At 34.6% G+C, this 15479-nt stretch overlaps 1 protein-coding gene across 1 annotated transcript in view; it reads left to right on the forward strand.

Annotated features, from left to right (window-relative positions):
* Positions 1–15013, forward strand: part of LOC135154705 (cytochrome P450 3A9-like) — a 28439-nt gene extending 13426 nt beyond the window's left edge. The window contains exons 6-12 of the mRNA XM_064101904.1: positions 2524–2669; positions 3925–4055; positions 5344–5535; positions 6632–6852; positions 9543–9680; positions 11163–11325; positions 13356–15013. Coding sequence (XP_063957974.1) covers positions 2524–2669; positions 3925–4055; positions 5344–5535; positions 6632–6852; positions 9543–9680; positions 11163–11325; positions 13356–13430 — 1066 coding nt within the window. The 3' untranslated portion in view covers positions 13431–15013. The remainder of the gene's footprint in view (positions 1–2523; positions 2670–3924; positions 4056–5343; positions 5536–6631; positions 6853–9542; positions 9681–11162; positions 11326–13355) is intronic.
* Positions 15014–15479: the final 466 nt, after the last annotated feature.

Consider the following 15479-nt stretch of genomic DNA (forward strand, 5'->3'; position numbering starts at 1 on the left):
GCGACATGTTTTCCCGGACCGCACTCGGGCTGTTGTGTTATCTTCGGACCGAGGTCAAGAAACAGGTGTTTTGATACTTACATTGCATGCCTGGGGCAGTAGGGTTTTCGTACTTGGAGAAGAGGGGTATAGTGTTATCAAACGGAGCTCTTTCGTCATGCATAGAGATTACACGCAAAATGAACACAAATGACATGCCTTTATAATTTGCCATTATTCAGTTTTATCTTGCTATATTTTAACTTTTATACATTTTAATTGTCATAAAGGATCATGTACGAGGTGGTAAAAAGAAAAAAAAAAGAATAAAAAAATATCATCTTGTGCACCCCAAGAATCGAACCTGGGACCCCAAAGACGCAAGTCAAGTGCGTTATCCATTCAGCCACGATATTCCCCATAGAGATTACATGTTCCCATAGAGATTACACGTAAGCAAATTTGAGAATTACAAATCCAACTTTGCAAACGAAAAATGGGCATGATCCCGGCATCTGATAAAAAAATGGAGGGAACATCTGTGATAGCCCAGGAGCTCAGCTACATCATACTTAAAGCTCAGCCAAAACCGACAATAAATTGTGGAGATATTGCTCACGAAATAGAGGAATGTAGAATCCAGTTTTGAGAAAAAGTCATGTCCCATAGAGATTACACGCAAAGTGAGTAAAAATGACATGCCTTTATTATTTGAAATTTTTCAGGATAATCCGTTTATTAAAATGAGAAATAAAGGTAATAAATCAGAAAGAGTAAGACCTAAGCTACAACAAATACAAAATTGGGCAAAAATTGACCAATATTCAAGGAGTTAGAGCCAAATTTGCATAAATTTGATGAAGTCACTTTTGAAAAAAATGAAATTTTCAGTTTCGGCGCGATTTTGATGACGTCATGATCAAATTGAGGGACAATGGTGACATGAAATCAAATCTACAACTCATACTCTATCGATATATGAAAAAAAAATTGGGGGTCAACGGACTATTTAAAGAGCTACAGTGTACAGTGAATTTTGAATAGGCATGTTTTTGCCATATAGAGCCTATGGAAAGAGCTCGCGCGCACACGTGCTGCAAACTTTAATGGGTGCTCATTCCCTCATTAATGATCGTAGAGAGCTGATCGAGGTATCAATTTGATTAGAATTATATCAATAATAGATACGCATAGAAAAAAGAGCAAATTTATGCTGCGTAATGCTGTTACGCACGAAATCGCTCGCACATACGTGCGCGCACGCAAAATGTTGAAATGCTTAAAATGACCTGAAACGTACCCAAAATATTTTATAGGCCATTTTGAGAATTTTTTTAGCTTTGACGCCCGCGTCATGACCTTACATGACCTTTGATGACATTGACAGACGACCTTTGACCTAAAGTTTATTTGATGTAAATATGATTGATTATTGATGATCCGTTATGTTAATATGATCAAATTAAGAATTTTACAAAATGGCGCGTAGATGACGTTATGACCAGATGACCTTGAAAAGCTTAGTATGCCGTCTCTATGATAGACTCTATATATGACAGAAAAATCAGCCAAATTGATTCTGCCAATTCGGAGAAAAGTCGGCGACAAACATAGGTGCTAGAAATAAAGAAATAAAGAAAGAAAGAAATAAAGAAAGAAAATTCTGACGAAATTAAGAGGTGATCTGTCAGAGACAGACCACCTAAAAAGCTCAAACCCTAGTAGAATTCTTGTTAAACATGAATGTCAACAAAGACAAAATTGGTTTGAATAATATGATAATAATATGGTCCATTTATATAGCGCAGAGTATAATTGCATATACTCTACTGCGCTTGATACTTGGTATTATATTATTACCCCGGCTGTAGCTGAGCCGCCATATAGGCGCTAAAGCATGAATAAATCCTACCGGGTACCCATTCACCTCACCTGGGTCGAGTGCAGCACTATGTGGGTAAATTTCTTGCTGAAGGAAAACACGCCCCTCTGATTGAAAGACGAGAGTAGTAACTACTAGACCACGATGCCCCCCCCCCCATAATATCAAGTAAAATGATCATCCAAATGTTTTTGTGTATAAATTAACAATGTGTGCCAATATGATCTTAACACTACAAAGTACAAAAAAGATGGGTTTGTAATGCTTTCCTGAAAATTGCTTGTGATGGAGACTATTTAATTGCAAGTGGCAAATCATTCCAGTATTTTGAAGCTGACACAGTAAAGGTTCTATCAAAACCATGCAATGGCTGAGAATAAGCTTGGCATTCCAGTCAGGTGTCAGATATTTTTCCAAGCGATAATGATATTCCAATGTCCTGTTTGGGCTTATCTGTTGTGTTGGTGATATATTTTCAGCTTAGATTTCATGATTTGTAAAAAAGAAAAAAGTTTTTGTATCTATAAGTTCTTGATCCACAATGATATAGGGACAATTTACTTTGATTTAATGACTTTTTTTTACTCCAATTAGAAACTGCAATAAACTGTCCGTTTTTCTTCTTTCCCCTTTCTCTTTCCTCTTATGATTGTGTAACGTAGTTTATTTGAAGCATTCACGATGGATGGAATTGCTAAATGTGCTTTTGGACTACAGGTAAATTCACAGAACAACCCAAGTGATCCATTCGTCACCAATGCAAAGGAGTTGATGAAGAATAGAATATCATTGAAAGTACTGGTTGCTGGTGAGTTGATTTGATATATATTTGATATGATAGAGGTGATTAAGAGATGGTCTTGTGATGAATCATTGAAATGGATTTCAAGAGAAAATTTAAGATAAACAGTTTAATGACCCTTCCCAATATATATCAAAATAACATGCATCTGAATATCATCATCCTATCTACAAAACCAATGATTCTTTAATAATGGTCTATGATATGCAGGAGGAAGTGTAGGGAATAATTTACTTTCTGATCTACAAAATGCAAGTTCTGTAGACAATTATTTAAAAAAAAATACAAGAATATCCATGTTTCTTAGTATTCTCCCCACTCTCTATGCTATCTATTTTTATGCAGGTTATATTCAATAATTTGATATTTGCCTCCCTGGTGCACATGTACATTCATTTCTCAGATGTTTATTGTTAATAATACCTATGTTACTCAGACTTTAGGAGATATTTTTGTATTTGTTGTTGAAGTTGTTTATGTCGACAGGACCATGTTGAAAAACAGTGTACATTATTTGATTGATTGATTTTATTTGTCAAGAATATCACAGGTGATTATAATGAAATGGAAGAATACATTGACAGGATAGCCCATGAAAGCTGAAAGGCTTATTTCCAATGGGGTCCTATTGTTAGTATAAAACATTAATATATTGTAACAACGAAAAGTATAAACTACAACAAGTAATGGAATATGGTAACAAAATACATATCCATCAGTCAAATAATTTGCAAACACCTGAAGCAAACAATAATCTACCTGAACATGTTATCCTGCATGTAAAATATCTTTTGATAAATAAATAAATAAATACTTGCATTAAAAAATGCATAAATAAATACATAACTAAAGAAATGAATGAATGAATGATGGATGGATGGATGAATGAATGAATGAATGAATGAATAAATAAATAAATACTTACTGAAATAAATAAATAAATAATAAGTAAGTTAATGATCTATCCATACTTTAGAGAAAAAAAACTGTATTCAATTATTCAATGTATAACAGATCAACTCGGCCTCAACAAGAGCAGTCAGATTGCATCATATACAAGTAAAAACATGTTTCTTTTATTATATGCTACATCTCTTCTAATTTTATATTCAATTTTGGTGAAATTTTCAGTGTTATGCTTTGTCTTTTTTTTCTCATCTTATGCAGGTTATTATTAGGGGAACTTGACCTTTGAATGGGTTAAATGCAGACAAATTCATCATTATCAATTGTTAATTTTTCATACTCTTTCTGTTCTCAGGTGTTTTCCCTACCATTGGTAAAGTGATGGATTACTTTAGAGTCAGTGCTCTGTCATATAAAGTTCAGCAATTCTTCATCTCTGTAATTGATCAAACAATCACAGCTCGCAGGGAAAATCCAAGCTCAAAGGTATACTATGGAAAGGTCTGCCGTAACTTGATTAGTTTACAAGCTCATGTTTAATGCTTAAATCCAGGTTTGGTAGCAAATGAAAAAGAAAATGTGAGGATAAAGGGATTATTGTAATGCAAATCCAAAATTATGTAATTACACCACCAAGATTATTGTGACTAATGTCTTCATTTAATGTTGTGGCAGCGGTGGGATGAGCTAAGACTCTGTATGTTGATGTTCACATTTGAAAAAGTTAACAGCCTCTCGGTAGGCAAGTGGTAATTACTGAAGCAGTACTTTTTTTACTTTGTTGAGCATTCACCCATTGATAACTGTTGGAATTTATGTGAAGACCTTTTTTGCATTCCTGTTTGTAATGTTTGTAAAGTTTCATTGCTTTGCTTACCTCAATAGGTGAGATGTGATTATATGGTTTAATTGTGATTTTATGGTTAAGGAGCTATTTAGATGTCAGGTTGATATTGCATTAATTAAGAAAGTTATCAGAAGGGAAAGAAAATTTAACACAGGATGGAAATTGATCACCCAATTGTGGAATGCTGCCCTCTCTTGGAAAGGGTTATATATTGTGTAGAAGCGCCGTGGTGTAACGGTTCTGACTCGCCTTGTAATCAGAGGGTAATGTGTTTGAATCGCACCATAGCCTAGCGTTCTTTAGCAAGGAGTCAATCCACACTTTGCCACTCTCACCCAGGTGCTAATTGGGTACCGGTAGGAAACAACCGTCATTGTGATTGGTTTAGCAAAATGTGCGCCTAACAGGCTGCTTGAAATACTATGATAAAATAGCAGTCGTAGATTGATAAATGCCAATTATTATATATGTGTACTATCATTGGCCCTTATTGGCCAGCTTTGTGAAGTAAAGAGGCTCCATCTTATCGACTGAGACGACCAACATTATTGTGACTGTTTTTTTGTTTAACGATGCTTGTCCTTGATCCTGTCACTAAATAATAGATATGCTAATAAAGATGAAACTTGTTCAATACCAATGGTTGTCTGTTCATCATTCTTAAACATTCCCAGTTCACTTCAGTCATAAATCTTTTAAACGTTTGATTAAAAACTGGTCAGAAATGACTGCAGGCATAACAAAAATATTGTCAATTTCAGAATTTTAATATTTCCTTAAGGCTGAGAGACAGGAAATTCAGGATGATAAAATGGTGAACATTAACTTTGTTGCTGGTGGCACTGATCTGTTCAGATCATAATCACTAATAAGTAATACATTTACTTATCATAACCACTAACCCTTTCATATACACTGTTTTCTCAGATGAAGGACTTTCTTCAGATTTTAATGAATGCAGAGCAGGGATACAAATCAGAAAGTGAGATAAAAGAAGAGAAATTGCAGGAGAAGAAATCAGAAGATGATATCCATGCTTCAGTTGATGAACAGGAAAATGAAAGCTACTTCAAGAAGAGCAAGAAGACAACTCTAACGAGGGATGAGATATATGGTCAGGTATGTGTATCTATGTAATCATTTTTTTTCAATTCAGTTAGTTAGATATATCTTTCAGCAATTTTGATTAATTTTCTGTTCTGTTTGCATACATTTTTTTTTAGATTTCCGAAACCAAAAAGAAATCTTTAAAACCCTTCATTATTAAAGTTTTCTTTATTATCCGAAAATAGAGAATTCAAAATTGTAATAGATGTAAAACGTATTTGTGTTATAGAATAAAGAGGAAAAATGCACTATTCAAACATTTTAAAAGAAAGACTGGACAATTAATATGAAGTGTTTGCAACTGACTGTTTTCACATTATCAAAACGTTTCATAAACGTTGAAAGATTCCATTGCATGCTGGTCATTTATAATCTAAGCTTCATATTTTCTCCCTAATTATTTCCATTGTCTGTGATGATTAAGGCCATTCTTTTTGTTTGTTATGAATGAGATGACCTCTTAAGATATTTTGTTTTACTATGTGTATATATTTCATGCATGTGTAGTACGGGGTTCTGACAATTTCACATTCCTAGTACTCTTAACACAGAGGCAGCCCAGCAGACATGTTGTCAGGTTGAGAACCTACTGGCCAACTCCCAGGTTTTAATTATTCAAAGCCTTGTTGCATTCTTTGTAACATTCCATGCAAATTAGTTAAGGCACATCAATATTCATATAAATGTAAATCAATTAACAGAGTTTAACTGAATATTCAAATATACAAACAAAAGATATATATTGACTATTCAAACTATATGCAAATTATCTAAGCTTGAGTGCATCAACTTAACATTTTAACCAATCAGGAGAGAGGTGGAAGGAGAGGGAGAGTAAGAGAGAGAAAGGAGTGAAGGAAGCTGTATGAAGGATGGTGGAGTGATTTAATACAAAAGAACCTTGTGTGAGGAGTGTACAGCAGTTAATGTGTAAGAGAGAGCTGTACAGAGTTAGGATGAAAAGGGTGGATATAAATGAGGGATGTTCTAATATAAAAAGGGGATGATTCCTGAATAAGAATGGAAAGAAATAAACGTACAAAATCAATCCCTACACATGCATAATTTCAAGACAATGTATTTTTACTTGCCTTCTTCCATTTACTAGGCTATGATATTCTTTTTGGCTGGTTATGAAACCGTCAATGTCACTCTTGGATTCTTGGCATATGCCATGGCTGCAAATCCTGATGTTCAAGAAAAACTCATTGAAGAAATTGACAGTCTGACTCCAACTAGAGATGATGTTAGCTATACATCCATTGCAAAGATGCCTTATCTGGACAATGTTGTCTGTGAGACTCTTCGACTCTACCCTGCCGGTATTATGTGAGTATTTAATTATAAAACAAGGATCAAGGATGTAGCAAATAGCATGTGCATGCATGTGCAAGTTGCATGCTCATGCTTAAATTCTGTGCAACCTTCTAGCCATGCATTTTTGATGCAGCACTGTGCATTTTTATCTCACGTGCATAGCAGAATGAGACTGGGGGGGCACTCACATATATTGGTGGTATGGGGACGTGCCGCTTGCATGACCCCCTTTTTCAGACCTAATTTTCAGTTCTCTAGATACTCCGAATGACAAAATTTCAGTTCAGAAGCCGCCCAGCCCCAATCGCAAGACATATCAGTTCCCCAGCCCTGCCAAAATTGTCAAGCGCGATCGCCACATGCGAGAGATGCACGCACAGCTTCGCAACTCACTCCATATACATGTAACTAGTAGCCACTCCATGTATGTCTAGCGCATGCACAGCGCTAGCGTGCACGTAATTATATAGTGCCGCGATCCCGTTCCGTAGACCCTGTTTTTCACACCGCGCGGTATATATTTAGTTCCCAAGATCCCGTACTTTACCATTGTAGTCAGTTTCTTAGACCCCATTTCTGAGTTTCGTGAGGCACACCCCCATCAAAAAATGATTTGAGTGCTCCCCCCCCCCCCCCCCCGGGACTATAGGCGCCGCTTTTCCGACGGCGTCAACACCAAATCTTAACCAAAGATTAAGTTTTTGAAATGACAGCATAACTTAGAAAGTATATGGACCTAGTTGATGAAACTTGGACATAGGTTTGATCAAGTATTACTAAACATCCTGCCCGAGTTTCAGGTTACATGACCAAGGCCAAAGGTCATTTAGGGTCAATGAACTTAGACCTTGTTGGGGGAGTCAATATCGAAATCTTAACCTAAGGTTAAGTTTCTGAAATGTCATAACTTAGAAAGTATGTAGACCTTGTTCATGAAAAAGGGTAATCAAATATTACTGAACATCCTACTTGAGGTTCAAGTCACATGATCAAGGTCAAAAGTTATTTAGGGTCAATGAACTTTGACCAAGTTGGGGGTATTTGTTGAATTACCATCATAACTTTGAAAGTTTATAGATCTAATTCATAAAACTTGGACATAAGAGTAATCAAGTATCACTGAACATCCTGTGCGAGTTTCATGTCACATGTCTGAGGTCAAAGGTCATTTAAGATCAATGAACTTTGGCCAAGTTGGGGGTATTTGTTGAATTACCATCATAACTTTGTAAGTTTATGGATCTGATTCATAAAACTTAGACATAAGAGTAATCAAGTATCCCTGAACATCATGTGTGAGTTTCAGGTCACATTACCAAGGTCAAAGGTCATTAAGGTTAATGAACTTTGGTCATGTTGGAGGCAATTATTAAATTGCTGTCAAAACTTTCAAAGTTAATGGATATAGTTTATGAATTGTGGACATATGGGTAATCAAGTATCACTGACAAGTCTTAGGTCACATGATCAAGGTCAAATGTCATTTAGAGTCAATGAACGTAGTATTGTATCATTATATGAATGGTGTTTTTGTGAATGAATATTTTATAGTAGTTTTCAAAGTCAGCACTGCTGCTGTATTGAATCGCGTAATGCAGGTGAGACTGCCAGAGGCGCTATACTTGTTGGTGTATTGTTTTCCCCATTGCGCATAAAAGCTGGGATAATATTTGAAATACATGTTCTTTCAAAGAAAAACCCATTGGTAAGGATTTTGATGTGCTTATACATGCATACGCATAAATATTCCTGTGAAGTCATGTTAGAAAATGGATGAGACCGCTTCAAACAAACTTTTCTATAAAATATTTCTTCTACCAATTTATTTCTTAAAACATTTTGTGATGTTAATGACAATATAGGCATCTCCAATATTTTCGGTGTTGTTACATATTGTAAATACCCTTGAGTGTGCAGCATCGCCACATAACACTTGATCATAAATGTGCATTATTTGTATAATAAATGGCCATCTTGTGGGTGAGAATAGATGCCTTTTAGTAATTGACATAACATTTGTAGTTGCAAGATAAAATGAGAAGCATTATGTAGTTTGTTATTGTAAACCCCAGCCAAATATTTACCAAACAAAAGCAGGATTTTCATGTCAAATTATGCCATTATGCTTTTGCCCTTAATTATTACACTTTTGAGGGCAAAGGAGTATGTACATTTAATACTATAAAGCAATACATTGGGCATTGGCAAACTCATCTGAAGGAGGCCAATGATGCTCATTGGAGAGACCTGCGGGTCATAGTTCTGTGTGCGTGCCCTTCTAGGCGACCCAGATTGGCTGGCTCCTCCAATGCGCCTTTGACAGATATATCACGCCATACAAATGCTGTGCATCATCATCATTTGTTAACATCTCTCTGAATGTTATCATCACATGTATGCTTATTTAGAGACTCGGATCATGTTTTTTTATTTTCCCCTTGGATTTATCATTGATTTATGCAAAAAAAGTACCAGAGATGATTCTGAATCTGAGCCTTTAAAGAGGATAATTTTTTTAAAAGGAATCTGTTCTTTTTATATTACCTATTTAAAGACATAATTCTGTGTGTCACACATGAAATTATGACTTTTATGTCAAAATTATGACCTTTGAGATTCTGGATTACTACTTTTCATATTTAAAGGTTGGCAGCTCTGCAGTTACATGTTATTGAATACCATATGTATATCCTATTCTTCAGAACTGAACGAGAATGCAATGAAACTCATGTTTGCAATGGTATCACTATTAATAAAGGGGTTCAAGTGATGTTCCCTGTCTTTGCCATCCACCGTGACCCTGCAATCTGGCCTGACCCAGAGAAGTTTGACCCTGATAGGTAAGTTTTCAATGGTTTATTTTCACTTGGTCTAATGCCAATTTGTCTAGTTGCCAACTCGTCTACTATCATTTGGTCTACCATCAGTATGTCCAATATCAACATGGTTTATTTGCCATTTCATCCACTCACTGTTTCATCTAATAACAAGTTGGTCCATTAGCCATTTAGTCTAATTAATCTAATTAGACTAAGTGTTAAAGCAGATACGAACCGATAGCGCCATCTCGAGTCCTCAACTTCTCATACCTGGCCAGTTTCCTGGCCCATAATGCTAGTGTAGTCTAGTAATATAGACCCACTTGAATGATAACATGTTAATTACGTATTCAATACATTTATACCGCAATAATTATGTTACCAAGTAGCAAAACAATTACTTTTCCTCTCAAAACATTTTAGTTTCTCTAGATACAAATACAATTATTGGTCAATTTATTATCTGTAGTATTAGTAGATATCTAAAAACGTATATTTTAAGACTATTTATTTATAACACACATTCAATGAGAGACCACACACAGTTCACTCCTCCTTTAATTGGGCAAAATGAATGAAAATAAAATGGATATTAGACCAACTGGTTATGAGACGAAATTCTCATAGATGAACTGGTAATTAGACGAAGTGATAATTGGACCAAATGGTTATTGGACTAAATGGTTGTTAGACGAAATGTTAATGGACGGAATGGCATTAGACTATAAATGAAGGTTGACCATGTGGTGAGTGGACGAGTTGGCAGTAGACAAATTGGCAATTTACTGTTTCCAACTGTGTATTATTATAATCACATAAAGGAGATGTTATCAAGGGGAAGATTGGGTTTCATCCAGCACAGATTGATTCACTGAGAATTTCAATGTAATTGGATGCATTCTTTTATCTACTTTTGGAAACAAGTGTTCATGTATGAGAAACTGTTCAAATTAAGGATCATTATTTACTAACAGTGTTTGTTGTTTGGCCCTAATTCTCCTATGCATTTACTTTTCTGTTCTTGTGTAATTTATACACACAAGGGAATATTCTACACTTAACCTTTATTTGAAAAGAGCAGTGAGCATTGCCTCTGTCTATCTAGAACAAGTGATGGATTGTTTTTCCAGTTGAAGGTAGCATACAGTATACACTAAAATAAAGGTAAGAATGAATTCCTTCGCTGCGGGTAGAATAAACAAATATGCAGGTCAAGTTCTAAAATATCTACAATTTTTTTCAGTGCAATAGAATTTGAATAGGAAAGATTTTGATGGGCACAAATATGGAGCAAATTGAAAGCTGGAAAAGAAGATTTTGTTTAAATTTCATAGAGCATATCATAGGTCATAAATGTAATTCCACCCTGTACTGATTAAGCAAAGGAATTATGTAGAGCTTCATGTGACCTTTGAGAAATCCTGGGCGAGAGTCGTACAAATCTTTTTCTCTTTTTTGTCATTGATGAACAAACAAGGCCTTCATTTTCTTCTTCGTTGATAGATTTACTAAGGAGAATCGTGAAGGGCGCCACCCATTGGCCTGGTTTCCATTCGGTTTTGGTCCAAGGAATTGCATCGGGATGAGGTTTGCCTTGATGGAAATGAAGATGGCCATCATTCGTCTTCTTCAGAAGTACCGCTTTGAAACCTGCCCAGATACTTCAGTAAGTTTGTATTGTGCAAGAAACCATATCATAATGATCACAAGATGTTGATTATCTCCAATATCAAAGACTTCTGTTAATATCAGTGTCCAATGAATGTCAGAGACAGTCTCCAGTTTGCGAGACAAGTTCTGCTTCATTTGCTGTAAAGGGGTTACCTTGGCGATTAATATATGTATATTTTTATAGAAATGTAACCCCCCTTCACTGTTGACTTTAATGGGGGTACTTCAGGGCTGAAAAAAAAGAAAATATGCAGATTTAAAGAAAAATCAGACAAACAAAACACTTAAAACTTGATTAAAATCAGAAAAGAAATAACAAAGTTACTGTATTTTTTTTTTAAGATTTGCAATTATTTTGGGGAAACAGTTCTATTCATGTCTTCATGAATATTCAGTGAGGAAATTGACCATGTTGTATCCCCACTTGAAATTATGTTTATTCAAATTATTCATTTTTTTCCTCCAAGAACTGCAAAATTTGATTCACTACTGATTTGATATTCATTAGATATTCATTGCTGCAACATATTTTATGATAAGGGACACATGTCATTCACACATGTATGAAAAAACTTGATAATTATGATTTCTTGTTATAGTATAAGAAAAAGGAAAGTCGGGGTATAACATCATTAGCTCGCCTAATGAATATTTATTACGACATGCATATAACTTTTTTCACAAAATTTTCAGAAAATATTTTAAATTCAATAACTTCATAATTTGTTATGAGATTGGGATGAATTTTCAGCATTTTACTCGGTGAATTTTACTCTATTTATTTAGATATTATTTCCAGCCCAGAGTACCCCTTTAAACGTTCTCCCACAACTCTTGTTTTTATTACATTTTTGTTACAATGTAGGCCCTAAACGAAAGGGCTTCGAGCAGTCAGGAATTCAAAGTTAAAATTTGTTTTTATTCCTGTTGAATGGATGAGGCCGGTTTAACCTCACATGTTTGGCAACCACCCTTTCTTCCTCCCCCTATCACCTCCACCCTGTATGATCCAGTGCATCCTTAACCCAACCCTCCTTCTCTTCTCCACTTTCTTCTGTGTCTACACTTAGGCCGTCCTTTCCTCCTTGAAGTGCCTATGTCAACCTCATAAGCACTTCTTATAACATGCCTATCATACGATCCTCAACACTTGCCTAAACCTATGCACATGATTATTCTTTGTCAACCATCACTGCTTTTTCAACCCCATATCAGCATCAAACCTAATTTTTCTTCCTATCCTTTTACTCTACACCACACATTGCTCTCTCTCTGTCCTCAAAATCCCTTTCTAATCTTGCTTGAACACCATATCTCGCTTATATACGACTTTTGTCACCCCAAGATTTACCTTCAGACCCGTATTCTCAAATGATTTCTTCCATTTAAAAAAACTTCTCCACAAGTCTCTCCAATGTCTCACTCTTCAAAACCAACCTATGAGGATACAATATATCTCTCATCAACCCTCCTTTTGTACTCTCGGTATAAACCACATCAATCACATATGAATGGCGACAGTACAGAACCTTGATGCACACCTACCGTTTTCTGAAACTCCTCAGACAACGTAGACCATACTTTCCTCTTGTCTTTGTTCCTCCATACAATCTAATCACTGCTCTAAACATTGACTTTGTTCCTCCCTCATCACCCACTCCATGTAGTCTCAAAGACAAAACTTTGGTTCAGAAAATTCTGCAATTGTTAGTTTTGTTTATGTTACACATTGCAAAAATGTCTACAGCATGACAAACACAGTTACTGGTCAGACTAGTGCTTTTGAGCCGAATACAACCAAGGCTTTAAATGAAAATGTCAGAGAATTGCAAATTTCAAGAATTATTGTTGCCATAAAGTTTAGGCAAATCCATTTTTACCATTGCATTGATTTGATTTACTGTCCCTACTAATGTCACTACATAATTACAATTACAAGCTTGTTTTCAGTTAACTGATTTCTCATAATCAATAATAATGTTTTTTTTTCTCTCTTCCCCCCCCCCCTAATCCTGTCCTGTTCAGATTCCTCCTAAATTCTCCAAGATGAGCCTTAAACCTGATGATGACCTATATCTTTGTGTTGTGGAGAGAAGTTAGACCAGAGACAAAAGATGGCAAAGATTTGATGCCCAAAAGGCTCTAAGTAATATTATTGACCCAGTCATTTAGGGCAGAATGCATTTAAATATTTGTAACAGGTAAATGAATCAGCAGCTGTAATTTCTATTGATTTGAATTTACAGCATATATATACGGTTTGAATGTGAAACAAAATTAAGTGATTGTAGGTATTTAGCATCACTCAACATTAAGACTCATGTTATCATATTTTTAATGAAGCAATAGCATATCAGTTAAAAAACTCTTCACACAACAAAACATAGAGTAGAATTTTGTTTTAATAATTCTAATTTCTTCAGGAGGATCTGTAAGTATTATTTGTATTGCATTTTTGGCATTTTAATTTGATTTGATATTTTACTTGTTATGTTTCATCAAATTTAGTTTTTCAAGGTAAAAGCTCAAGGCGATATTTGTTCATCATATTTTCAAGAGGATTTCATTGCAAGGAACAATACGACAATAGGTGATGGGGCATATGGCCCTTTTGGAATAGTATTCTTGTCATGATTAAATATTTATGATGAAAAATGTTGTGTGCCATAAACTGGGTCCAAGCAAATTACATTTTTTAAATCAGTCTTACTGCAAAATATCATCTGATACGTATGTTTTAATGCAACACATATTTGCAATTTAATTGTTTTTCAACTTAGATGATGTAACTTTGTGTGTAATAGTGCATCTAAAATATCTTAATGGAATGAGGAATATATAGTCATCCCATGTAACATTTTACATGTACAGATTAAACTCATGTTTTGTTACATTTGATATTCATAGACCCAAAGTATGAATAAGGTGACTAGTTCTATACTATAAAGTTGACGTGTATGTTTATTTTAGTAAGTATTGTAATTCAAAACGATTATTCTTGATTTTAATTATATATTTCACCTTCATATCAAAACTTTTAAATTTGTCTTTATTGCATTCATTAGATTTAGTTTGTCCATGGACCTACATGTCACTACTCTGAGTAGAAGGTCCATGCTTTGTCAAAGAAGTATTATCTTATAGAAGTAATTTTCATTGCTTGAAATTATTCTCCTTATATCATGTTTTATGTTCAGAATTTCATATAAAAGTTTCTCATGGTTTGTGCATTTGATGTTTTTTTATCATTAATAAATACTTTTATCAACTGATAGTGTTTTGACACATTCCTTGATATGATCAAAATTCTGTTGCTGAGCCAAAGCATGCCATTGAATAAAACATGTGTGTACAATGTATTTGTAATAATTTTCAATCCAATCTGAGCTAGTGCATAATGTTCCATTTTAACAGATTAGGGCCTGCTGCATGATGACATGTAGGGGTTTCAATGTGTTATTTTTTCACTCATGTATTTGATTTTATTTTATTTTTGGTAAACTCAAAAGCTATTCATATTTCATATAAAATCATAACATTAGAAATTTTTTTTTCTCTCTTCATGTATGATATTAAACATCAACTACTCAGTCATATGTCTCATTGAATGTTATCATATATATATTTTTTTTAATTGTAAACAAAGATTATTGAATAATTTGATAATAAACTACACAAAATAACTCAAATGTGGGTGTTTAATTATTACATAATATTGTATTTTTCTATCGAGATGAGTGAAACTGAAAGAGTAGAAAAGGACAGTCATTAATAAGTCACTACCATAGAATAGAAATTAACCCCAGTTACATACATAGTAGAGCGGATAAGCCGAACAATTGTGCAAATTATGACTAAAGCATGAAACTTTCACAAGTATTAGTTTATGCCGTAAGATTTATTTTAAAGATGGGAGATAAATTCATAAATGTCATTTTTGGCCGTTGCCATGGCAACGGATTAATTTCTCAAAAATAATGTACATTTCCATGTAAATGGTAAATAAGTATGATATAGATGACCAAAATGATAAGTTTCAGGCTCCCAAATGAATACATATGAAATTTAGAAATATTCAAGATCACCAAGATAGTTCTAATCGGTCCGTTGCCATGGCAATGCCTTTTTTTTTCCCAGAAAAATGAAAAA

The sequence above is a fragment of the Lytechinus pictus genome, chromosome 7 (assembly GCF_037042905.1).
Source record: "Lytechinus pictus isolate F3 Inbred chromosome 7, Lp3.0, whole genome shotgun sequence".
NCBI lineage: Eukaryota > Metazoa > Echinodermata > Echinoidea > Temnopleuroida > Toxopneustidae > Lytechinus > Lytechinus pictus.